This window comes from Bolinopsis microptera, chromosome 12 (assembly GCF_026151205.1).
Source record: "Bolinopsis microptera isolate Bmic1 chromosome 12, MBARI_Bmic_1.0, whole genome shotgun sequence".
NCBI classification, from domain to species: Eukaryota; Metazoa; Ctenophora; class Tentaculata; order Lobata; family Bolinopsidae; genus Bolinopsis; species Bolinopsis microptera.
In genome coordinates this window covers 12,498,622-12,524,513 of record NC_087083.1, presented here as the reverse complement: position 1 = coordinate 12,524,513, position 25,892 = coordinate 12,498,622, and the positions used below count along the sequence as shown (strand labels likewise).

General features: G+C 37.1%; 5 protein-coding genes and 1 pseudogene across 5 annotated transcripts in view; all 6 read right to left on the bottom strand.

The window, feature by feature from the left end:
• LOC134824344 (NAD(P) transhydrogenase, mitochondrial-like) overlaps window positions 1-25,892 on the bottom strand; it is a 1,149,555-nt gene that overhangs the window by 363,612 nt on the left and 760,051 nt on the right. The gene's annotated exons all lie outside the window — the stretch shown is intronic.
• Window positions 132-2,629, bottom strand: LOC134823916 (striatin-interacting protein 1 homolog; annotated as a pseudogene).
• On the bottom strand, window positions 3,058-3,871 carry LOC134824361 (histidine protein methyltransferase 1 homolog). The gene has a single exon (XM_063836252.1). It carries the CDS (start codon window positions 3,728-3,730, stop codon window positions 3,137-3,139), a length of 594 nt encoding a protein of 197 aa, XP_063692322.1. The 5' UTR covers window positions 3,731-3,871; the 3' UTR covers window positions 3,058-3,136.
• LOC134824352 (leucine-rich repeat protein soc-2-like) lies at window positions 5,554-6,909 on the bottom strand. The gene has a single exon (XM_063836241.1). The coding sequence runs from the start codon at window positions 6,820-6,822 to the stop codon at window positions 5,629-5,631; it is 1,194 nt and encodes a 397-aa protein (XP_063692311.1). The 5' UTR covers window positions 6,823-6,909; the 3' UTR covers window positions 5,554-5,628.
• LOC134824355 (leucine-rich repeat protein SHOC-2-like) lies at window positions 8,322-9,450 on the bottom strand. The gene is given in 3 exon segments (XM_063836245.1): window positions 8,322-8,861; window positions 8,863-8,904; window positions 8,906-9,450. Coding segments are annotated over 3 exon segments (960 nt in total). The 5' UTR covers window positions 9,365-9,450; the 3' UTR covers window positions 8,322-8,402.
• LOC134824353 (deoxyhypusine synthase-like) lies at window positions 10,596-11,742 on the bottom strand. Its single transcript, XM_063836243.1, is given in 4 exon segments — window positions 10,596-11,099; window positions 11,101-11,173; window positions 11,175-11,232; window positions 11,235-11,742. Coding segments are annotated over 4 exon segments (1,074 nt in total). The 5' UTR covers window positions 11,740-11,742; the 3' UTR covers window positions 10,596-10,661.

Sequence of the window (25,892 nt, the reverse complement as noted above, 5' to 3'; positions counted from 1 at the left end):
GAGAAGGCTAAGCTAGGCTGGAGCATATATTAAATACCAAAAACACAAAATATCCAAGACAAGAGGTTAAAAATCCCCACAAAACCCAGGTTTCTGAAAGAACGCTCTTAAAGAAGGGGGCATAGACGTCTGCGTCAGCCAACAACTTTAACAAACCAAGGGAACAAAACATAGGCAAATTCAAGTACTAGAATCATCACAATTAAAGTTATAATTAAACCGATCCAACATAGCATCCCAATCATGTTCCTTATCATAAACCTCTCTTTCTAACCAAACCTTATAATTACTCTCAAAGTCCTTGGGCAGCTCAACCTGGCAATCATCAATAAACTTCTGAACATCATCCGTTGTACTCTCGTCATCAATATGACTTGGTAGATCAGGGAGTTGTGATGTATCAGGGAGCAGGTCACGGTACCACATAGCATGGTACATTGTGCAGGTGAATTCATCTTGTCATCAGTGGGTGCCTCCCATTGTCGGGTGTCTAGGTCACTACCGTAGGCCCAGTCGTCGAGGAGTCTGTGTCGAACGTGTTGGTAGATTGAACTGAGGATCTTCATGTTGGCTTTTCGCCAGTTTTTACCGAGATATTTTGCTTGCAGTTTGAAGAGTTTCAAGACGTAGAGATGGACAAGCCAGTGTGATATTTTCAAGGTTTTCTTCAGAATTGGCGGAGATTTGAATACATTCAGCATCATGGTTCTAGGAGGACGCCATTTAGTTAGTTTCTGGATGATTCTTAGCATGTTGACTGTCGAAAATAGGTTTCTCCAACACATACCCTTTGGTGAGATATCATCTGGCAAGGTGTCGTGGGGTTCAATAATAGTAAATCCCAATTTGGAGGTGTATGAAAGAAATAAACAGAGTTAGGGAAAACCAAACTAGGGATAGAATTGTCAGCAGTAACATACATGTTCATGTCCTGGTTGAGGAATTTAAGGACCAGTGGAATGCAATTAGCGTAAAACATGCACTGGCTGATAAACTCAAACTGATACACGTGGTTTAACCGGAAATGTTTAAGAAGGAGTAGCAAAGATGCAGAAACCGCTTTGGTGATGATTTCCTTGTGTCGGTTCAGATCCTTTTGGAGTCTTTGTGGCTCGATCGGGTTTGGATCTTCTGGCAAAACAAACACTAAAAACGTTTTATGAGATTGCCACCTTTTTTTTTAGCTATGATAGAGGGGTACTAGCGGAAGCTAACAGAACTTTTAACAGAGCAATTATATAATCCTCCATTTTAGGTAGCATTGCTCTGTAGAGATCTTCCGCTGGAGGGTGGAAAAACAATATTTTTCTATTCCTCTTAGGAGTATTGCACATTTTCTCCTCATGTCTCATTGCCAGATCACCATGACTAACATACAAATGCTGCTGAAGGATCTTCACCCCCTCCTGTATAGAGTCAGGTAACCCCACCATAGTTGTACTATCACCTTCCAGTTGGTACCCTAAAAACTTCTGTCTGCAGGTTCTGAGGTACAGTTCAACGTCTGCTTGTCTGGCTTTTGGCTTCCAAGGGAGTCTACGAGAATGTTCTCCGTCCTCGCTGGGACATAACAAGTTGGATTTTTCACTTTCATCTTCCATCATTTCGGACATAGGGATACGGTCTGGAACTGAGGCTGTAAAACTTGCCATTGTGAGGAAGGGAGATCTTTTGGCTCCACCCAAGCGCCCAACCCGTTCTCTTCACGATCTTTATTTTCTCTGAGCAATATCTTCATATTACCCAACGTGGACAGCAAGTATTTCCAGAAAATCAATGTTATTTTCTTGATGGGTAAAATCGAGAGACCTTTCTCAAACGAATAAATCATCTCCAACATAAAAAGTCCTAGGTTAGGGTAACCATGCATAGGCTCAGAAAGTTCCTTGAAGAAAGCACTCCTCTGCTTCTGCACAGAGTCACACTCGGCTGACTTTATCAGGCACATCATGGTGTACAGGGTGTTTAACAACATTCTCATTGCGAAACTTTCTTCTACATGGTCCGATTGCCGGTTTTCTGTTCTGTATTCTTGAAGTTGGAAATGAATTTGTTTTAGGAGTATTGGTAAAAAATCCACATTCGTAGACAAGAAAAGCATTGTCAGTTGAGCCATTCAAACATTCAGCCAACGTGTTACACTCATTGTATTTGCCTTGCAGGATGTACAAAATACACTGTGTACCCAACGAATGGTGCACAACATCTTTCTGCTCGAAAAACTCCAATAACTCACATACAACCTCATCTTGTCGACGTCTGAGAGCGAATACCAGTTTTCAGAGGAATCCAAACTAGATTCAAAGTGCTCAAACGAACTCTGACATCCTTGTAAATCAGATGTTTCTGAGTACGCATACAACTCTGCAAGCTCATTTTCTAAACAATCCTCGTCAGAGTATTCGAAGTCATATTCCGCACTATCGGAATAAATTTCGGATTCTTTTCTTGTTCTCCGGCTGAGGTCTCTAATCTTGTAAGGTAGTGCCTGACGGATACGCAGGGGGGCGTCTGCCATTTCTAAGCCATCCACTGAAAATTGAAGAATCATGTCAGCTTTTACAATTATTTGATAAAACAAGACACTTTCATAAGAATTGTATTTTTATCAAACATCCATGTCACGTATTGGTATGATTTAAGTACCTATGTCATTGTATGTCTGGGAATATAGTTAGAATTTTGTTACTATTTTAAACATTTTACCTTGAGGAATTTTTTGTGCCGACGACTGACGACTACATTATATATAATATAATACATTTCTGTTTATTGCCTTGCCTTAACAATTTTTGAAAGATAAATTATTGATAAATTTTATGACACAGGACATAAAATTTAAATGGTTAAGAACTTGAAGTTAAATGAGTTGACATCATAATTCGATTAATTAACAGTCAGAACCTTTGATTATATATATCTGTATATGGAACTCTTGTTCGATTAGAGACGGAAGTCATTTGAAATTTGCCAGTCAGATCCTTTGATAATATATCTATTATATATGAAACCCTTGTTCGATTACATCAGATTAGAGACGGAAGTCATTTAAAATTTGCTAAATTGATTGATTTGAGAGCATCTAAATATAATAACGATCTAGAGCATAAGGGATTTAATAAATTATTACACAGACCTAACACCTTGAAACTTTCAATATGTCTCTAAATAAACCCGTCTCACAACTCCAGACCACCTCACATTTCAATGAAGCTGAAGATTGGACCAAGTTCTGGAAGTCTATCAGTCCACCGCCTACCCCAAAATAGTGTCTTTTAGAAGCGAAATATGCAACACCATCATCGGTCAAATGATCCTGTAAAACTCGGAGTACCTTTTCCTGAGACTTAATACAATATATCGTCTCAGCACTTAATATCAAGTCATATTTTGAAAACTTTCCTGATAATCTGGACCAATCACCAGCAAGAAACTCAACATGGTGGCTCTGATGACCACCACAGTTCTTATGATAGTTCTTGACTGTAAAATTACTAATCACTTCCTTGTTGTAATCCTGAAAATGAACACGACCCTCAGGCACCATCTGTTTGGCACATATCCCCAACAAACCAGAACCACAACCCAAATCAAGGACAGATGAACTAGACTTAACCACATCGTTATGAACATGAAGATAATTCAACAGGTCAATAGTACACTCCCAGACTTCGAAGCCGCCCTCGTAAACATCTGGAACTAAATCTGACTTCATGACAACTTCCTTCATGCTGCTTGTATCCACATCTTTTAGATACTGATACGTGTGGGAAGGGCAACCGATATGGAGTTCTTTCCATTTTGAAAACAGGAGAGTAAGTGTATTAGGGTTGTATGGGATGCTGTTCCTTCTGGTGATGAGGAAATCAGGTTACTTCCTTCGCTTGGATTATTGTCTTGATTTTCTTTGTTGGTATTGTCCTCGGAACCAAAGAAGTTGAATTTAAAAGACATTGTGACCAGCTGTGGAGTGTGGAGATTTGTCAGAATAAATTACTCCAGGAAAGTTGTAATCGTAATAATACTGAATACTTATTGCCGAGAACGAGGCTTAAATTGCACCGAAAATACATTTAGATCATTACAAATATGTACTAAAATAATTTTTAGTCAGTACGGCAAGTAACCTATGAGATTGGAATTTGAAAACAATACATTTATACATAGTTCAAGATACTAACTATAGTACTAGATCATATAACAATTACAGTGTATTAGAGTTGAGAATGTAGATTTAAAACATGGAATTCCAGGCGGAGCATTTCTATAAATATCTATGATAAATACAGCTAATAGTGTTGTTGTTGTTTAATTTTACTAATCATCAGTTCTACTCATCTTAAAGATTTGGAGTTCATGAGTTTATGAAACAATTTTGTTGGCATTTATTTTGTTATATATAATGCTCGTATTTAGTTCCTTCACAGGGAATAAAACGCACAAATCGACTTGAATTACTATGAAATTGTTCATAAAATCAAATCAATACGGTCTAAATTTAATTAGTTAATTAGTTTAATTAGTCTTAATTTAATTAGTTAGTGTTCAAGAATGTTGCTGAGTAGTACAACTTGCCAATTTAGCTAATTCATAAATTTTACATATATTAGTCTTATCAATTGATCTGTAAGATACTACAGAAAATAGTCTCATAATTTGAAAGCAATGATACAACACAATATCATAAAATGAAACTTTAAGTTTATATTTTATATATCAAAAACTAATATAACAGAACTACATCGTGAGTGTAATAATATGAGTTGATCAGGTTCTGATATATAATATACATATATATTCAAACACGGCGTGTTTAACCACAATTTGTTAGAAAATAACTATGATCATACTGAAAAACAAGGTATAGAACTCAAGTTTCAAAACGCTTCTAAAAAACAAAAAATATCCAATACGAACTTATTAAGGTTACAGCAAGCTTTTAAAGGTCTAGAATCTAGATGGAATAAAATTTTCTGTACTTATAAAAATTAAGTTAACAACAGTGAAGCATCAATAATTTTAAAACATTCAAGACATATTTTCAGATGGTTTTTATCAATTTCACGAAAATCCTTTTAACTCGTCAAGTTTTGTCGAAAAATTTGGTACGTAAAAACTGTTTTTTTCTGAAATTGAGAGAATCCTTGAAATTAAAAATGATTCGGACCCAATGGCTCGATCGCCATTGCAACTACTACGGTAATAAATCCTGAACAAATTGCAATTATAATACATCCCTTGACAGTCTTCAACTCTACAAACAGGGAGCGGAGAACTGTGCACTGGTAACTGGCCAAGTACTGGCTGAGCACTGGCAACAGAATATTGAAATCATAAATTTGTCTTTTACATCCCGGCTTAAAATGATCACCTTCTCAACAACTCGGATATCTTCAAATCTTTATCAAGCAATCAATCAATCATTCAATTAGCATAGCTGAATTGTAAATCCCCTGTAAAAATAATATAAAGACAAATCGGACGTCACTCCATCCAAACAAACCGACTGAATGTGGGATTGAGCATACAATACCTCCCATCCTCAAACGCGGTACCCAAACTGAGGAAGTTCAATGATATGGACTAATATTGGTGAGGTACGTGAGAACCTCCTGGGACCTCCCAGAATTACTGCAGACGGTATTTCGTTAAAGTAGGGGCATTTCCAAATTTAAGGTAGTTGAGGAGATGGCACCGTGTCAGCTCTACAGGGATCATGTTAAGTAGGTTGTTGCTGTTGATGTTTAGTCGCTGTAGGCTCCGCATGTTCCCGATCTCACCAGGGATTGTTCGGAGATGGTTTTCACTAATGTTCAGATCCCAAACCTTTTCCATGAACCCTATTTGTCGATGAACCCCCGTCAGTAGATTGCCCTGCAAGTTCAACTTTTCCAGTTCTGCCAGGAACTCGATCTCAATGGGCAGTGACCGCAGTTGGTTACTCTCTGCATCGAGAGTCCTCAGTTTTCTCAGAGCCCCAATTTCTGGAGGCAGAGTCTCAAGCTGGTTAAAATTAAGGTTAAGCTGCTCAAGCTCCGTCAGGTAGGAAATATCATCCGGTAACACAGTGAGGTTATTGTTGGACAGATTCAACTCCACTAGGGTGGACCACTTGCTCATATCAAACGGCAGTCCTTGCAGGGACAAATTACTAACATTCAGTTTCACAAGTCGCTCCGCTTTCGAGAAGATTCCATGTGGGATCATTCTAATTTTGTTTCCCTCAAGGTTAATTGTTTTAATGTTCTGAAAACAGTCTGGCGAGCTATATGGTATGTTGGTAAACTCATTCCGAGAAATATTGAAGTTTTCAACAAGAGGAAGGCACAATAACAGGTTGTTGGGAATGTAACTCAGTCGGTTCTCATTGATGACAAGATCGTTGATAGAAACACACGAACAAATAGAATCAGGAAGACTCGTTAACCGATTCCCACAAAAATTCACACGAATCAGTTTAGTCAAATCACCAATGTTCACGGGCACAGTCTCAAGCTTATTGTACTTACACACAATCTGAGATATGTTTGTGCACTTGCAAATTTCGTCAGGTAAGACTGTGAGATTGTTTTTGGCTAAATCTAACAGGTCAAGGTTTTTGAGTTCCCCTATGCTTGCAGGCAGCTCGGTTATTTTGTTCTCACTCAGCAGAAGGGAGCGTAACTCTGTCAGGTTCGAAATATCTGAGTTGATGACAGACAATTTGTTGAAGTTCAGAAAGAGTTTTTTCAACGATTTAAGCTGAAATACTGCGGACGGAATCTCAGGACCAAGCTTATTGTGCCTCAAATCCAGGATTTCAAGCTTTTTCAGGTGTTTCATTTCCTCTGGGAGAGTAGATATATTGTTCTCATTAGCTCCAATCGATTTAAGGTTATGGAGCTTGCATATCTCTGCCGGCAAGGTAGTCAGTTTATTTTTGTAAATGAAGATTTCAGTGATAGCCCGCAGTGACAGAATGACTATTGTAGCACCCGAAAAACGAGTTCCTCAGAACCCCAACGCCAGTTGAGTTTCCATCTTTGCATTTTTCGAGTCTCTTCGAAACTTCGATCTTTATTTCACCCTTATTCTGTGATGCTTTCTTGACAGTCGGTCCACATAGACCAAATTAATACTTGTATTTGCGACACATCTCTCATACTGAAATTATATTTATGTTGAAAGGTTTTAACTAACATAACATTGTACGAGCATTAACTAAAATTGTCATTTCAATTACATTCGATAATTTCAATTTTATTGAATTTGATAATTTCAAGAAAAACAGAGAAGGTAGATCAATTTCTATGCATTTTGGGAATATTAAATGAAAAATGCTGAGTTCGTCAACAAGATTAGGATAAAGAAAATATATTTATATAATATATCAATTGACAAAACAAATACATCATTAATATTATTATAGATTATTTATGATTATACATCAAAATACACACATTTCATAATATTATGATATTATTATGATAGCAAATTTATCAGTTTTACCTAGCTTGTAGTTATCACTTGAGTCATTTCGAGATTGAAACATACGACTTCCCACCCTCAATTTAACCTAGTACTTCCTCAAATGACATAATTTAACAGTTAATGAGACATCATAATTGTTACTTGTTCCTTAGAAATATGTTAATATATAAAACATATCCATTTTACATCATCAAATAATTATATCTTGCATAAACATTTTGAAGGGTGAATATCAAATTCAAAGGCATGCCAATTGGTATCAAATAGCAGTACTGAAAACAATTATTGAATGACAGTATAAAAGAATAAAAATCCCACTTGTAAAAATAAAACAAAAATTAACATCGATAATTTAAGAAGTTTGTACAACGAAAAGCATGGAATAATTTCAACCTTATTAAAAGTTAAATTTTATATTGGATATCATATAGGTTACAAGGTCGACAAGCAAACATTAAAACGGATGCAAAATTACACGAAAATTTGCTAACCTGTTTTTGTATAGTGATAAGCAAAAGAAATGTCTGAGATTTCAAAGCAAATCGGGCTTTACTTAATCAACATTTCTTTATCACGAATTGGCACAGATAATGTACCTAATATTTACCATTCAATCAAAAAATTTTTTAGCCGTGCACATTTAAATATTTCCCAATAAATAACAACTTCTATTTATTTAACCCACTCAATTTTCTTAAATAGAACGCAGTAGTCAGTAGTGACAAATACATTGTTTGATTTTCAATGCTTAACAAAACCATGAATCATTATATCAGCAACATAAGAAATGTAAAGTATGTGTGGTTAAGGTCGTGCATCATTTATTAATTTAAGTACGAATACTCGCTATTTATAGTATCAACAAGTTTACAATAATAATACCATAATCTCGATAATTACTATTTCATCAAAACATATTTTATACGAAAGATTTAATTATGATATGGGCTTATAGATGTAAGATAATAAAGTACGTTTTGAGGACCACCCTGAACATACTCAGAAGGAATTTCATACAATGGACAATTTTCAATGTTTAAATAATTTAGCTCACTGCACATGGTCAACTGAACAGGAAGGTTTTGCAACAGACTATTGTTATTAACGAGGAGCTTTTTTAATTGACCCAGATGACCGATTTCATCCGGCAAGACTTTTAAACAATTTTCACTGACGTTCAGCTCAGAGAGACGGTAAAGGCAGCCGATTTGACGAGGAATCGAAATCAGCTGGTTGCTGTGGAGGTTGAGTTTTTCTAGCTCTAACAGGTATCCAATCTCTGCAGGCAGGCTCCGCAGCTGATTTCCATCACATTCAAGCACTCTCAGTTTTTTGAGCTGTCCGATACCCTTGGGAAGATATTCCAGATGATTGTGGCTTAAGCTGAGGATGTTCAAGTTCTCTTAAACATTGTATGTCCTCCGGTATGCTGTTTCCATCGATTATAAGCTAGATTTAGCTCCACGATGGTCGTCCATTCACCCATATCAAAGGGTAAATTTGTTAATCCAATGTCATTTAAATTCAGCTTTACCAAATTCTTAGCTAGAGAAAATACTCCATAAGGAATCATGTTGATTTTATTTTTCTCTAGATTGACAGTTTTGATGTTCTTGAAAGAGTTGGGGCCATCAGAGGGAATGCTAATAAAACAGTTTCGAGAAAGTTCGATACTTTCCAGGAGTGTGAGTGACGTGAGCATTCCCTTCGGTATGGATGTTAATCTGTTTTCATCCAAAACAACATCTTGAAGCTTTGTGCAACTACAGATAGAACTAGGCAAACTGACGAGTTTGTTGCCCATTACATTTAACCGGATCAGGTTTCTCAGGTTCCCGATATTTTCAGGTAAGCTATCTATTTTGTTGTATTTAACTACAAACTGAGACAACATTAGACACTCAGTTATAGATGATGGAATGCTTACCAGCTGATTTTTTGCTACATCCAGAAGCTCCAAGTTTTTGAGAGAACCAATACTCTCAGGTATCGCTTCAATTTGTTCTCGATCAATATCAACGACTAAGGTTCTTCATTTTGCCAAGATCCTCAGACACTCCCGTGAGTTTGTTGTAACTGAGCATATCTTTTTAAGTACTCAAGTTCGACAAAACACGTGTATTGATGTTAGTTTACTGTGACGCAAGTCGAGAATCTCTAGTTTCTTCAACAATTTCATCTCATCAGGTAGAGTTGTAAAAGAATTTTCACTGGCCAATATAGCAACAAGACTTGACAGCTTACAAATCTCTGGAGGCAAAGTGGAAAGTTTATTTTTATAGATGCAGAGGGAAGTAATATTTTGAAGACAGATATGTTTGAAGGAATTTCACTAAGAGTAAGATCAGTAAGATCAATCCTCTGGTCTCCAGATTCCTTGCATTTTTCTATTCGTCTGGTAACCTCCCTGTTCTGCGAGTTATCTTTGTCACTCTTTTTTCCCGAGGCGTTGTTGGTTGGTCGGATGCCAGGTCCAGAACCAAATGTGACATGCTTTGAGTTCATTTGCTGGGCTTATCTCATTTTGGTTCCCTAAAAAGGAAATGTTCAGAATAAATAATATTGCTTGATTTTATACTAGAATAACATAGCATAAAGTAATTATTGTACTAAATGTAAACGTGCAATGTACATTGTACTACAATGTCTATGCATTACTCCATATAAAAGACATCCCACTTGTAACTACTCAATAAATCAAAAATCTGTGGCCATCAAAAGGATAATTGAAACATGTGAAACACTCAAAATAAGTGACGAATTGATTCGAGTGTCTCACTTGTTTGAAATATAGTTGCACTAACGCTTGGCAGTTGGGAACTTTTTGCAATGCTAACATTTGCCAGGGGATGATCTGGAATCAAAAAGGCCATCATGGCTACAATTACACTTAAAAAATGAACTCACTGGATGATCAAAATAGTGATACAGCATCATGTCAGAATATTATAAAATATCAAATAAATTAGTTATCAGGATCTTAATAAATTAAATTTTAGTTTATTTTTTATTAAAAAAAAATTACAAGTTTTTATTCCTTAGAGCTTCATTTTACTAGTATCATGAAATAAGAATAGCTGAACGTTCTGTTAATAATACTACAAATACATATAAAAATCAAAACGCTAAAAGCAAACCATTAAAAAAACCTAACAGGGGTTTTGAAAAAAAAAAAAAATATAATAAATAGCTCATTCATTGGTGGTTTTACTCTTTTCCAACCGTTTTTGATGATATTTAGCAAATGTTTGTGCTACAATTAAAGGAAATACAAGTGTTGCTTCACAATATATTTTAACAGGTTCTTTACATCCATGTTTAATTTTACCCCAAGAAACTGCTTCATCTGGAGTAGCACCAGAATCAGAACCGTCAAAAGGCTGAGCAGTATTTATGTAAACTGAAAAATCTGTACCATTTCTCATTAAATTAGCATTAGCTATGTGATGTTTTATAACGCCACCTCCCAATATTATCATACCACTCTTTTGAGCACCGACAGCAGTCCTGTTTATAGCTCTGATGTCTTGAGTGAGATCCATTATAAGTCCTTCTCTGTTATAAGAGTGAAAATACATGACATCACCAACTGCTCCGTCAATTATAGCAGGACAGAAGACCGGAATTTTTGTTTTTTTCCATGCCATACAGTACACAGTCTTCGTTGTTGAATGCGCTCCCCATTAGAGTAGTCATTTTACTGACTCCATATCTCTCCTTTTTCAATCTGTTCATCAAGCATAAAATTAAGGATTGCATTAACCATTCTTCAAAGAGCTCATAGTTTTTGGATGGGACAATCAAATTGCCGATACGGTTTAAGCCTTTAGAACGCAAAGTTTTGCCATCATAATCAAACCTTCCAATTTGATGAGGAGCAAAACATTTCATAATGTCTTCTTCAATAGCACCACACGTTGTAACAAGGACATCTACCAAGTTTTCTTTCACAAGGAACTTTATGTTTTCCCGGACACCACTGCTGATCATATTACTAGTGAATCCTAAAAATATAGTACAACCAGATTCTTGTCTGACATCAGGCATTTTAAACCCCTCAAATGGACATGATTTTGCAGCCAGCATTTCGTTTATCATATCTACAGCGGCTGCAAAATTTGTAGCTTGAAACCCCATAGTTCTGTATGATTCAAATAGAGCATCATAATCAACTGAACTTTGGGAGAAATCATAGCCCTTCACAGTGGGTCCATCAAAATCTTCTGATTCAGGATAAACAGCCGCCTTTGATAACAATGTTTCATCCATCTGATAAAAAAAGATTAGAATTCAACAGTATCAAAAGCGATTTAGACAAATAGTTCATATCATCAAAAATGGGAAATGCTATATTAAAAGAGTAAATTAAAACAGAACATTTATTTCAATTCCAAAACTGATGAAAATTGAAACTTTGCTGAATTGATTTTAACTTTATTTAATATTTTCAAACCTATGTTAGGTAAACAATATAAATAGTCAATGAAGAACGATACAGTATAACAATATTGTATAAGTAAAAACCCAAATCTAAACACAAGTCATTCAAGAAAGAAGCTTTTAAGATTGTTTGATCACAAATTTTAAATGCCGTTTTGAGAAGCAATCTACCTGGACACATTGTAATATATGACAAAAGCCAGATTATCTTTGGCAAACAATGCCTGGTCGAGTTTCAACAGGTAGATTGGACCAAGAGGTAGACTGTAGACTCTTAGTCAATGAAAGTGTATGTTTTAAATCAGTCCACGATTCAGAACAGCTGGGGTCCAGATGTAAACTACATTGAATACTTTCTTTGGCCAGATAGAGTTCCCCAATGTTAATCTGTGCTCGTGCCAGTGTTTGAAGGGCAAGATAACAGGATTTGTTGTAACTTACTGCCTTCTCAGCAGATTCAACTGCAGGATAAACTTCCCCAAGTTCAGAATAGCACTGTGAGCACAACTCGTGTAGAACCGAGAGCAGGACACAAAATTGATTCGTACGATTATTCTCCAGGTCATCTGACCCATTACTTTTAAGCTCAAGTAAGAGTTCTATAGCCTTTTTAAATTTGGACAGGGCTTCCCAAAATCTAGAATTCTCAGCTAAAGTGTTTCCTTCTGACTTCAGTCTATGAGCAACTGTTAAGGTATCTTCGAGGGCAATAGTTTTAGAAACAAATGGAGGTTCTCTGCTACATTTTGATTCATTGTCTTCATTCTGAAAACACAGAATACCAGACTTCGATTTAAGACTACTAGACTTCAAGCCACATTTCCTTTTCGAGCTAAGTGTAAACGAAATTACACTTGATCTTTTCATTACTTCCTTTCTAAGATTCTGAAAACAAAACTTAATCATATCAGTTTACACACCAATAACAATCTAAACGAATAATGATTTAGGCAAAGTAGGGATTCATAATCCATGTGATCAATATACTGAAACGAATTCTACAAATAAACGAACGATAACTGTTATTACACCGAATAAAGTTTCGAAATGAAAGTCCGCTATAAAATGCCAGCGTCATGGAAGGGATTAGCTTCAATAGCAAATTTGCATGCAATAAACATATAATAAATATACTGATACAGAAGTATCGTTGGGCTTTCTTAAATAACGATTAATTTCGCCAATGCCGATAAGGACCGAATCAAACTAAGTTAACAAATATAAACGGGCCTAGGAGAACATTATGAGCAAAACAAACTTAGGAGTATTGTGATGAATAAAATTATAGTATTTGGAAGAACTAGGATGAAGATTAAATCTGAATAATTATTATTCAGTATCCAAGAAAGGAACCTTAAATAATATATGAATTAAAGTATAAACAATATTCGTGATCTTGATGAAATTAAGTGCATTGCAAAGTGGAAAAAGTGGTGGAACAACTACTAATTATATAATATATTATAGATGCAGGTTTGAGGATACCGTCATGCATCAAAACATTCATTTATCAGTCATTAATTTCGTGCGTACGATCCTATTAATAATATACGCAATGATATTAATTAAATAATAAATCCGTCTGGACAATTACAATTTAAAATCGATTCGAGAGAATCGTTTTCCGAAATATTAGAACTCTGCACAATCTAAACACAAGTTATGTACATTTTGAACATTTATAAGTTTTAAAAACCTTGTGTGACCACATGTGTTCATGTTATTTAGCTTTGGGGGGGGGTACACAGAGTGCACTGTATCTATGTTCAGGAAGCTTGAAAATAGCTCCGCACAAAGAATTGCGTGCCTGGTAAGCACAGCTGCGATATAAGTTCCTTTTGTAGATTTTAAAATCTACAAGCGCGCGCCGAGAATGAACTCGTCTACAGTCTAAATATGCAAAAGATTTACACAAGTAACACACGTTAACATTTACAGTAAAAAATATTTTAAAAAAGAGCTAGTGATCGCCAATTCGAACTTGCGCGCACTATTATGTGTTTCATGTTTGCTACATTATAGTTATTATGATATGATTTTTGTGATTTTCAAAGCCATGAGACTACGCTTGTACTGCGAGACGCTCTTGTTTTCACAGATAAAAAAATTTGGCCGCCTTCGGGGGACGGCCGCGCTACTGCAAGCGAGAGGGCTCAGGTTAGAGCAATTGTGAACGTTTTAAATACTTTCAACACTACTAAATAACCAATAAATTTGAGGAAGTCAAGTGAGGCCAGGAGCCCAATGTCCATGTGTTGCTAAAGAACAAATGATCTGTGGGGGTGTTGCAGGGTGGTTTGAATAGGTGCCACTGGTCGGAGATGAAGCACAAACCCGAAGATGAGTAGATCATGGAACACAACCTCATAAATCCCAGATCATCCAAAACCCCTCCCTTACCCCATACCTTAAAGTCTAAGTAAACACAGGACTGCCGGCTTCCTGGTTGGACACAACCTGAATTATTTGTATTTCGTAGTTTTGGAGAGTTGATCCAACTGTAGATATAGATTAATCGAAAGTTCTTACACTAAGTAATGATTTGGATATTGTCTAAATAATGATAATGAAATGATATTGATTAATTTGGAGTTAAGAGATATATCTTTAGGAAATGATTAGATTGTATATATTATTTACTTAATTTAGTATGGAATATGAATTATTCTCTAAATTGACTTACTTATTGAACTATTAAGTTTATTGTACCTTGAACTCCTAACCTTTTGTGCAGGTTTGTCAAACAGACATGCCTGCCACAATTTTCCTGTTCAAATGAACCCGGCCATTTATCTCTACTTGTCTTCACTCTGAATGCCTGTAATTCATCTGCATCCCTCCCCGAACATAATAAAGAATCCAAAAGAACCCTCCAACCACCCCCACCCACCCTCCCAAAAACATGAACATGAATAGATCCATCCACCACCGCCCCCACCCACCCTCCCCAAACAAAGCATGAAAAGATTCATCGACCACCCCCACCCACCCCCTATCATGTCCACCATATGGTCTAAATTAATTAATTAATATTTCATTAAAATACCTTTCAGTTTCAACTGCAAATCAATGAAATTTTCAAGTGTCTCTCAACATCATTCCTGGCTTACAACTCATTACCCACCAGACCACCCACCCATTAACTATATAGTTCATGCGAAGCTGACACGATGAAAGTAGGCACTCTCTGAGTGCACCTGGCACACCCCCATGATCGTGTTTTCCTAGAATAAGGTATAAAAGAAAGACACCAACACCAAAGACCGCAGCAACCCCCAAACCGTACAAGCAAAGGATATAGCAAAGGTACCAGCCAAAAAGCCCCGAAGAAAGCACCTAAATCAGAGAAACCTCGAAACCGTACATCAGGTATGATAAATGTCCCAGTGGAACTAGTGATAAAACCTCATGTATTATTGAATTGTACCTCTTGCCCACAAACCTGGCACAACCAATATAGTTGTAAACTACAAGGTATTTCCGACCAGTTTTGTTACACAGATAGAGTGAAGGCACTGTCCGCTTTGGTTTCAAGGCCCCTGGCTTGCCCAGCTCTAAACAACCACAGATCGAGACTATTACTTCTCAATATGTTCTAAATCAAGAGGAATAAAAACATTGATCTTGACGAAATGTCAATAAAATGAAGGAGAAACTAACTTCGCTATATCCACACAAAACGATCTCGAGCTACCACCAAGACCATTTTCGTGAGAGAATACTCAAGCTAGGAGACAATGACTACATATTCAACATCGGGACCCTCCAAGAAGGTCAGGTTGATGAGAAACTTAAAACAAGAAAAAACAGATCACTGAGCATCAGACTAGTATGGAAACCTTAAGAAAATCACTGCCGTATCCTAAGCAGGCCCCACAATCACCAAGCACCACAAGCTCTCAGACCTGGGTCCAACCTAGTCGTGTCACACCCACCCCCCCCCCCAAAAAAACCCCCCACTCACACCACCCACCCACAGTTGTCCCTTAACCCACAACTCCCATAGAGCACCAATCAGAAAAGCTTCACCCGACCTCAAACTATAAATCATCAATGAGATAAACAGCCTCAAATACACCACATCACTAGAGTCAGTTGTCATTTGTGCTGAATCAGGCCCGCTCAACTGTTGCGTTTCGGAGCTCCTTTACACGAATACAGTTTCCAAATCTGGTGCCGATTCAACGCCCAATCCCCCAGGTGCTTCAGCCGATACTGGGAGAAAATCAATTTCCCTAGAACAGGAATTATACTACGAACAGCACCCCACCTCAAGTCACAATCCTGAGAGTGCCTCCTCACCTCCTGTTCATAAATTCATGTCTCATAACTGTTACGAAAGGGCCCTAATAGTTCACTTCCCAAGACACATCAGTGACGACGAGCCCACTATAGATTCTGAATCATCCCATCTTCACAGACATCCACACGCCAAGAATGCTCCATCCAGTTCCTTGACAAAAATGTCTGGTGTCAAGTCTGACGCAAACATCCACCCACCGAACACTCTCATCCATATGACAAGAAAAATACACAATACATTTTCACTCATTCAATACCAAAGAGTAACGTCACCCAAGGACATCAGATATAAGCCCCACGTATCAGATCAGTTACTGAAAACAAAAACTCTACATCTTGATAGGAGATTCAAATACAGAAATGCTCAAGTTTGGGACTAATAAACGTAATAACATTTGGAGACTCAAGCCTGGCCTTAAGAATGGCGCCTATAATCAACAAACATTGGACCTGTACAGCTGTCAACTACATCAATGTTGTAATCATGTTGCGGGATCAAAGATAAAAAGCAACCACAAGTAACGTCAGAAGTGTATGTAGATCGCTGTTAACAAAATAAAAGAAATTAAGCTGCTGAACCATAAATGTTTGTTTATGTTTTATGCCCGTCTGCTTCTACTAAAATTGCTGATTTGAATAGAAAAGTAAACTTGTTTAATGAACTTGCAGACGACTTCTTACATCTAAAGGAGAGTTCTGTGTTCAGAGTGTCAAGGTTTTAAAGGCTTATGCTGATCCATTATAGGCATGTAGGTCCATCAATTTGTCCAAGACCAGTTGATCGACAAAACATTCCTGACACCTTCCCCTTAACGAACAGGTGCTAGGGTCCTTGCTGCCTAAATAAACAAACCATATTTCAGGCTCCACCGAGGAGTATGATAAACGAAGAGGACCGACTAGCAGAGTTACGGAGACCGTCAGTCAGTTCCAGAGGAGAGGCGGTTACAGTTTTACCAGTTATGTAACTTCTCAAATAAGGGAAAAATTGCAGTCACTTCCTAAAGAGCTTATGTTTAGGTCAAAAAATTAGTTAGAATGTTTAAATGTAATTGCATATACATGAAAAATGTTCAAAAACTCTGAGGCAACCTGATCACTCAAATTACTTTGTCGTCAGTGCAAAAGCGCTAAATCCTTAAACATACAACCCGATTAAAGATAAGATTAGTAGTCGGATAAAAAAACAACGACCCCCATGATTCTGAAAATGTCACAGTTCTAGAATATTGTAAGGCCATACTCCACCACAAATTTAATAACGACGAACTTAGTGGCCAACTTCATAAAAATGGAGCTCTTTCTTCCTGAATATCGACGGTCATTAAAGAGCAACTTCGACCATCTCCTATCTGAATAAGAGTGCCTCAAACACAATTTCCCTATCTAGGCCTTGCCGAAACCAAATATTAGCCAGAAGAGATACCGTTTACCCTATTAATGGAATCATGAGTTCTACCGATATACTACAATGCATAACAAATCGAAGGAACGGGCGTTGCAATATTATGTTCACAATGCTTTTAATGCAGTCGTTTAATGTAGAAGTTATCAAACGTCACCAGTAATTTAGAAAGCCGCTTGTGACTATTCATCAAGAAACTTAAAACATAAACGTAGGAGTAAACTAAATGACCCCCTAGGAGATGACATTGACTAGTTTCTCGCTGATCTCCAAGTATTAATGGGTAAACATCCCAAAGTTAAAGACATGTAATTTGGTGATTTTTAAAATTAACCTCCATAACGCAATAGAAGATGCACACAAGAATTAGAAAACATAATCCGGATTAGGGTACTCACCAACGATATCTATCCAAACACTCGAAAAGCCTGGATGTAACCCATCCTTTTATTGATAATATTTCACTAATTGAAATCGAAAGCACGATGTTATACAGGAACGTTGCAACTCAATGTTTTCTCACCACATGCCATCTTTCAAAACAATAGTATGTCTAATTTTGTAGCTGATGAACCTAAACTTAAACACGCACACTATTACGCTATAGCACCTCAAATGTAGACTCCTTTCTCACTCAATTGATAATGACAAACTACATACCAATCCTCCTGAAACATCATGTAGGTTTTCTGCACTACTTTTCAGAAGGCACCTAGAACGAGCATTCAAACATGACAACCTAAATTGATCTAAAACGTAACTGCTTTGAACAACCCATGGATTTACTATGTATTGGGGGTGGGGGGGGGATGAGTGGAAACCGGTCAATTCGAACGAAAGACCTCGCTCATGTTTGTGGATAAAAGTCTCATACGAAAAAAGTATATTGCTAACAAATGATAATAATATTAAACGCGAGGAGTGTAAATTGCCTCACTTTATGAATATAGCAAAAAGATACTTGAATATAAAGGATTACAGGAAGCATTCTCAAGGTACTTATTGACCGGTGACAAGAAGAATCATTAAGCAGGTAACTTAATGACCGCTCTGGGGATAGTAAGAAAACGTGGGAAATCATAAACACTATTCGTGGAAAATCCACGGCGTGAAAAAAAGCCATGTTTAAATCCTTGAACGATCAAAAAAAAATAAACGTATGAATATAGCTAAAGAATTCAATAAATATTTCAGTCGATATTCATCCAATCTACTAAATGAAATTTATTCTGAAGATAATAAACCCTGAAGCAATCCCACGTTCCTCAAACATCACACCTAAAACCTGGTGGAGTCAAGTATATATCGAAAGGTGAATGTACACAGTATGAAATTAAAGATATAAAATGAGTCGTCAAATTGTAAATCTTGTGACATTTCCCAATTCAACTTATAAAAAAAAGTCTGCTAGAATAATATCTCCCTTTTTAGCCAACACTTTAACAACCATTGCATGCAACATGGAAATATCCCAGATGAACTTAAAATTAGAAAGATAAGTCCCTCTATAAAATAGATAATCAGGAACTATTTGAAAACTATAGGCCAATATCACCTTACCATATTTGGAAAAATTTATTAGAGAAACTATTTATAAATAATGTACAAGCTTCCTAAATGCAAAAAGAATCATTTATGAAGACCCAATTTTGATTTAGAAAGGTCCTCAACAAGCCACCACTGAACTATCTGTTAGCCATATCCGAATCACACTAAAAGACAGAAACACGTTTTCTTGGCATTTTCATTGCTTTAGTAAGGCATCCGACACGATATCCACGAGAAGCTTTTATCAAATTAAAATAATTACGGAATTAGGGGCAACGCACTGATTTGATAAAAAGTACTCTGTCAAACCGGCCAATATGTTTCACGTCTTAATGAAAACTCGATAAACTTCCTGTGGTGGGGAGTTCCCCAAGCTCTGTTCTTGGTCCCTAACTATTCCACCTGTATATAAATGCCCTATGCAACGTATCTAATAAAGGTCAAGTATACTTATTTGCTTACGACACTAACCTATTCGATTCTGCAGACTCGAAAAAAAGACTTTATAAAGTAGCTAACGATATACTTTCGTCGATTTCTCTAGATACATGAAATGTACACTGATTACATATTAACGCTAAGAAGAGCTGTTATATGTAATTCTCCCCCAAACACACGTGTAAATGAATCGGCTACATCAGTACTCCCGATGATTTAAAATCTCTCCATAGACGGGGCTCCATAATAATACTTTTTAAAACAACTAAATTTCTCGGTTGCAGCTTGATGAAAAACTGACTGGAAACCTCACATCGAATCATTAAATCAAGAAACTAAAATGCTTTGTGGACGTATTTAACCGCATAAAAAACTGTCTACCTATAAAACTGCACAAGCAATATCCCAACACACTATTGATATCACAACCTTACGTTCGCCATCTCAGATATGGGTGGTGTGTCTCTAACCAAGTTATCAACCCTTGTATTTCTTACACTGAAGAGATGTATTAGAATAATTTTTGAGATGCAAACTCATACCCAAAACAAATTCAAAACATGTGCTCGTTCCAAGACCTATCAATTTATAATACTGGTAAATAATGAGTCTAATTTTAATACTCTGTTAATCCACGTATTAAACCATGTGCAAAGTGAGTCCCGCTCTAAATCGTAGTTCATAATAAACTTGTTAGACCTTATTTAGACAATAAAAAAGGAGCTGAATTCCTATTCCAAGGAATCAACCAAACCGTTATTACATTCATGAAAACTCCTTACTAGTTCATAATCCTATACAAACTTCGTACTTAACTGAACATATAAAATAGTGAAATATATGGTACCCCTTATCTCTCATACTCTTAACTAACAGTCTGACTGAGGGATGGACCCGTCTAATACTCAACCAAAGCCAAGGCCATAACTTTATTTATAAATCTCTTGCTTTGAATCAATTCAGTACTCCAATCCACAGAATAAACCTGACATTGTGAACCCATCCATTAGACCAATCAAATCAAAGGCAAAACGATCGTCTTCAGATGCCCCAAAGCAGGTTCAGAATAATGAGAGGCATAAATGACAACTTTAACAGTATTTGGACGCATGCCTCAGATAAAAGATAAAAACGTGTAATTTATTACAAATACTAAATAACAAAAATATTTCGTTATTTTCCGTACGGAGCTCTATAACTTAATATAAGTTAAAACTCGTCGCAGCTAACTCCTACCTCAACAATTGCGCGGTTTCTTAGCGTCGCACCGTAACGTTTCTTCTTGCCGATATCAGACCCATACAAACTCTATAGGAGTCAGAGACTGTAAATTTACTTCGAACAAGTTACTTGAATTATCCATCCAAAAAGTTGATTACAAAATGACATCCTAAACCTCGTGTTATACGGTGTCACTTAACCGGTACAATGGCGGCTTAAACTGCGGTGTCTGACTTGTTGCAGCAAAATCGGACTCTGCATGAAATTGTATTAGCAAATTTTATAGGTGTATCATTGTATTAGTGTTTATAATACTCTGACACCCGGTAGCAACCACACGGTCAGACACAAAAACAAAAATGTTTGGCCTGGCTGTGCATACCAATAAATAACACGCACGTCCGATAAAAGCCCGCTGGAGAAACTCCGCAAAATGGTTCATTGTAGTCAACGTGGCACCAAGAAGCACTACTAGCAATTGTGTCCTTACCCTCCTACATAATTGACATTATTTGTGGCTAACTCATTAGCACCACAACTGAATTAAAATGTTCTCAGTATTAAGCAGATTCAGTAAGTAAGTTTTTTTCATGTACGCTGTACACTGTAGATAGTAAACCAATCAAACTTATTCGATCAGCCGCGCGCTGAAACCAGTGTTCTCACTAGTAAAAATTGTGAAGATTATGTTCATTTGAGTGAAAATTAATTATTAAATAACCCCAAATTATATTTATTATAACTAACACTTATTAGAAATGTGTTAATTTTGACTTTAAATATTTTTGAACAAAATGTGAATGATGTGGGATACAAAAAAATATTGTTTTATACTATAAAAATTTGTTTTAACTGTCGCTCGGTAAGCATTTTTGTATCCACGAGTCGTGACCTACCTAGTCGTTTCACTAATTAAGGCCTTGTAGCGCGACTACGAAACACCTCGCAACTCGTACACGGCGTGGTCTAATCAAAATATGTACAATCGCTTTAAAACGTCATATGTTGTACTGTCCCGCCTGCGCAAGAGTGCGCGGCGCGACCCCCCTGTATCGTAGAAACTCTACCAAAGAGAAACAACCGTGGGGGGTCACGACGTGATACAAGTATAATTCATGTTTATATGACTTTTCAAAAATAGTATTAAATAATGATACGGAATACCAGTACAATGCAATATTCAAAAAATATATCATTGCATCACAGTTGTTGATTGTTGAGGTTTATAACCTACCAGGACGCGCGCCGAGTATTACTGGGCCGCGCTCAGCCTGTCCATTATCGCCGTAATCTCTATGTTTATGAACATGAAAGCCATAGGTCCCCAGGTGAGCCTAGGTAGTGACTACACTAGGTGGAAAATGATAATTGAAATTTCCAACAGCATCTGTGTCCCTTCATTAGTGCTGATTCTGGGAAGCATTTGGCGCCGAGTTAAACTCTTCGTCGGTCCTAATAAATGGAACAAATATTATACGAGAATCAGCCTTTAAATACATTGTCGCTGAGTATGGAGATTTTTTATTCCCCAAAATCAAACTTTCCGTTTAATTCACAATCTAAGTAGTCCCAAATTATGGCTCCTCGAACGTGGGAGCTAACTTAAAATTTACTGAGGACGGAAATATTGTTGAAAACCGAATGGTTATTTTGTTTTTATTTTTAGGCTCTTCACTAAAATCGCTGCGAAGCCAACATTTCACGTGACTTTAGGTTTTATGGTTTATGAAAACCGTACAAACGGTTTTACATAAACCATAATCCCACCTTAACCCTAACTAAACCATAACCCCGAAGCTATCCCATAATCTAAAACCACAACCCTAACCAGACCCGAGCCCATAATAATCGAATGCAACGTCATACTAGCCTGTCACGTAGACCAAAACGGTTTCTATTTGCCCATAACTCTCCAGGGAACATTTTTAAACCCAACTGCCTACTTCATGGGGGTGATTCGGAATCAGCGTCCCAAAAATACACCGATCTAGCTAAACACTTTTCATTCCTATTCTAAAGGGCCAATTCACAAGAATTTTCGTAAAATTTGGTCGGCTCGATTTTAGTAAGTAGCGGATTTATTTACTTTTGAGATAATCCCCACTGGTGTAGGGTTTGCTGAGCCACGCTGATGCAACGCCGATGAAGCTAGATTGACGCTAGATAGCGATAGAAAGCGCTAATAATATTTAGAAGGGGGTGCACGATAAAAACACTGATCGGAAATTTAAATTTGTGTACCATAGTTTTCATAAGACGTGAGAATTTTCACAGAACCGAAATTTGTTATACTTTATGGAATGCCAGTGAGTTTATTTGCCTAGGTGGCCAAATTTGATGGGTGCGCGCTTTTGTGAGAAAAATTAGGTGTAAAAGTCGCGTGTAAATTTGACGAAATTTGAATAATCTTTTGTCGTATAATTCTAACATATCTGTCGGTTCTGAACATGACCAATTAAATGATGGATCATGCTGAATTACCAAACGCGCAAACATAATTTATTTGTTAGAGATTGGCTTTGATAAGAGGTCTAAACATTGACAAAATAGGTTTAAATCCGTTGATAACTCAAATTCTGCCATCGAAATTGCTCAAACAAATTTATGTTCATATCAGTAGAACTTAGTGTTTCCGTACGCTGACCAAATTTCAACAATTGTTTATATGGGAAGAATTAAAACTTACTTGATTGTTTCCGACATAATTTGCTGGCCTGAAATAAACTCTAAAAAACCATTCAATGATCAGCGCGCGCGTTGTAATTACTGTCGGATGGCGCACTGCCTAATAAGCGACAATGCCGCCAATTACATGGCAATCCTTCCCAATTCATTGCACTAGAGGTGACGCTAGATTACGCTAGATGACGCTAGATGCCGCAGATGACGCTAAAATACGCTTTAAATGACGCTAGATGACACTAGATGACGCTAAATGAGCAAGATACGCTAGATGACGCTAAATTACGCTAAAATGACGCTAAATGAACCTAGATGATGCAGATGACGCTAAATGATGCTAGTTACTTGAGGACTTCTCGCTTCGACGCGCCGCGCGAAAACCTAGCATTCCTGCTCTCATCGTCGTCGATCGTTGTTTCTGCTTCGCAGAGCAACGATCTCGACGGATTGACATCGTCAATCAACTAGTTACGTGACATTGTCGCTAGGCGACAACTAGCGCTATTTGTATAGAATTTCTGGCCTTTTTTGAGAGCGACATCTAGCGCTAAATAGTGCTTGACGGATATTACTCGTCTAAATTTCTTCGAAGTAGCGCGCGCCGCTTTCTTCTGGCCCGATGGCAAGTCACAAGTGCTACGCAGTAGCGCACTCGGGCCAGACCATTAACAATGGTCAAAATAGTGCTATGCTAGCGCTTAATACAAAATAGCGTGAACTGTCGCATTCTCCAATAGTACGTATAGATAGCGCTGGCTAGTTTATGCGATAAATTGGTATTGATATTTTTATTGTAGAATGAAGTTAACTCCTGAGATACATTTTATTACTTTTTAACAAAGGGATTTGGAGTATAATCGACCAAGTTCGCATAAATGCCTACCGCTTACCCAACCAAGAATTTAGGAGGCAAGGGTGGGTGCGTAAACTTTACGGTCTGCACTCTCCGATCCTGTATCACCCTGGGTTCTTTTTGACGTATTTTTGTAATAGGTATATACCTTCTATCCAATCTCGTGCTACTCCGATCCAAGTCCCCTTTAAGATTTCTGGTATAAAGGTCCTGCTAGTTATATATAAAATATGTTTATGTTTGCTTTAATTGATACTAGGCCAGGGGGTGCACGATAAAAATAAACTTGTACCACTGTTTTCTAGAGACTGTGAGAATTTTCATGATACCAAATTTGTCATACCTTTTTGGAAAGATCAGTGAGTTTCGCCTAGGTGCCATATTTGATGGTGCGCGCCTTTTGGAGCAAAACTAAAAGTAGCTGTAAAAGTCGCGTTATTTGACCAAATTCATTGATTTTTGTCGTATTATTCGGATATATCTTCGGTTCCTTAAATGAGATCATTCTGAAAATTGGCGACAACCTTCCAACATGCAATAAGGCTTTCACAACTGTCCGAAAAATTTGGTTGATATACTTATAGTGATCAAAATGGGGCAAAATACGCTGCTTTTAGCTGTAACATAATGTTTGATGTTGGATTGGATATGCTTTAAATTTTTCGGACACGTTCCTTGTAAGTTTATGAGTAAGCTTACCAATTTTTGTTGCAATTGGAGGTCGGGAAAGATACACAATATCTATTTGTTTGAAGAAAATTGTGCTGGCCGAAATAAGCGCTAAAAAACCATCCTACAGTTGGCACGCGCGGCTCACTGTCGATGGCGCACTACCTATTGATACTAAATAAAATTGTTTTTTTCTTGAATTGTTGTTTTCTTGGCCTCATTTGACGCTAGCGCTAAATACAAAATAGTGTGGACTGTCGCATTCTCCACTAGTATAGATAGCGCTGGCCTTATTTGACGCTAGATGTCGAATTTCAACTGTTGGTGAAGAACCGCTCACACAAGTGTAAGCGAGGAGGAAGACATTCATGCATTTCTGCACGGGGAGCCCATCACAGCTACCAACAATTGATTTATAGTTTCCAAGGCCTATAAGGCCCTGTACCATTTTGTGCTAAACAAAACCATGGCAATAGAGTTACAGTAATATAATCAACAGGCCAGACAAGTCAGACACGGAGTCTAAGGTCCAAATTATTGATGGTCGCCTAATTTTACGAAAAGAGATAGCTTTGATCACATTATGACTTTTGAATTTGATTGGCTTTCCAGAACAATCAAATTCAATTCGACGATTTGTTCCAATCATTACTTCTTATCAAAATGTTTCATCAAAATTATTTCGATGGTCAACTAATTTTTGTATCTATTATTCAGCTCAGCATTTGTTTTGTTACGTTAATCTCACAGACAGGCATGATCGTTTTTATTCCTTTTGGGGAATTTACCACCTTTTGTTCAAAATAACCTATGCAGTACCTAACCCTAACCCTAAACAAAGCCAACATTGTTCGTACTAAACCT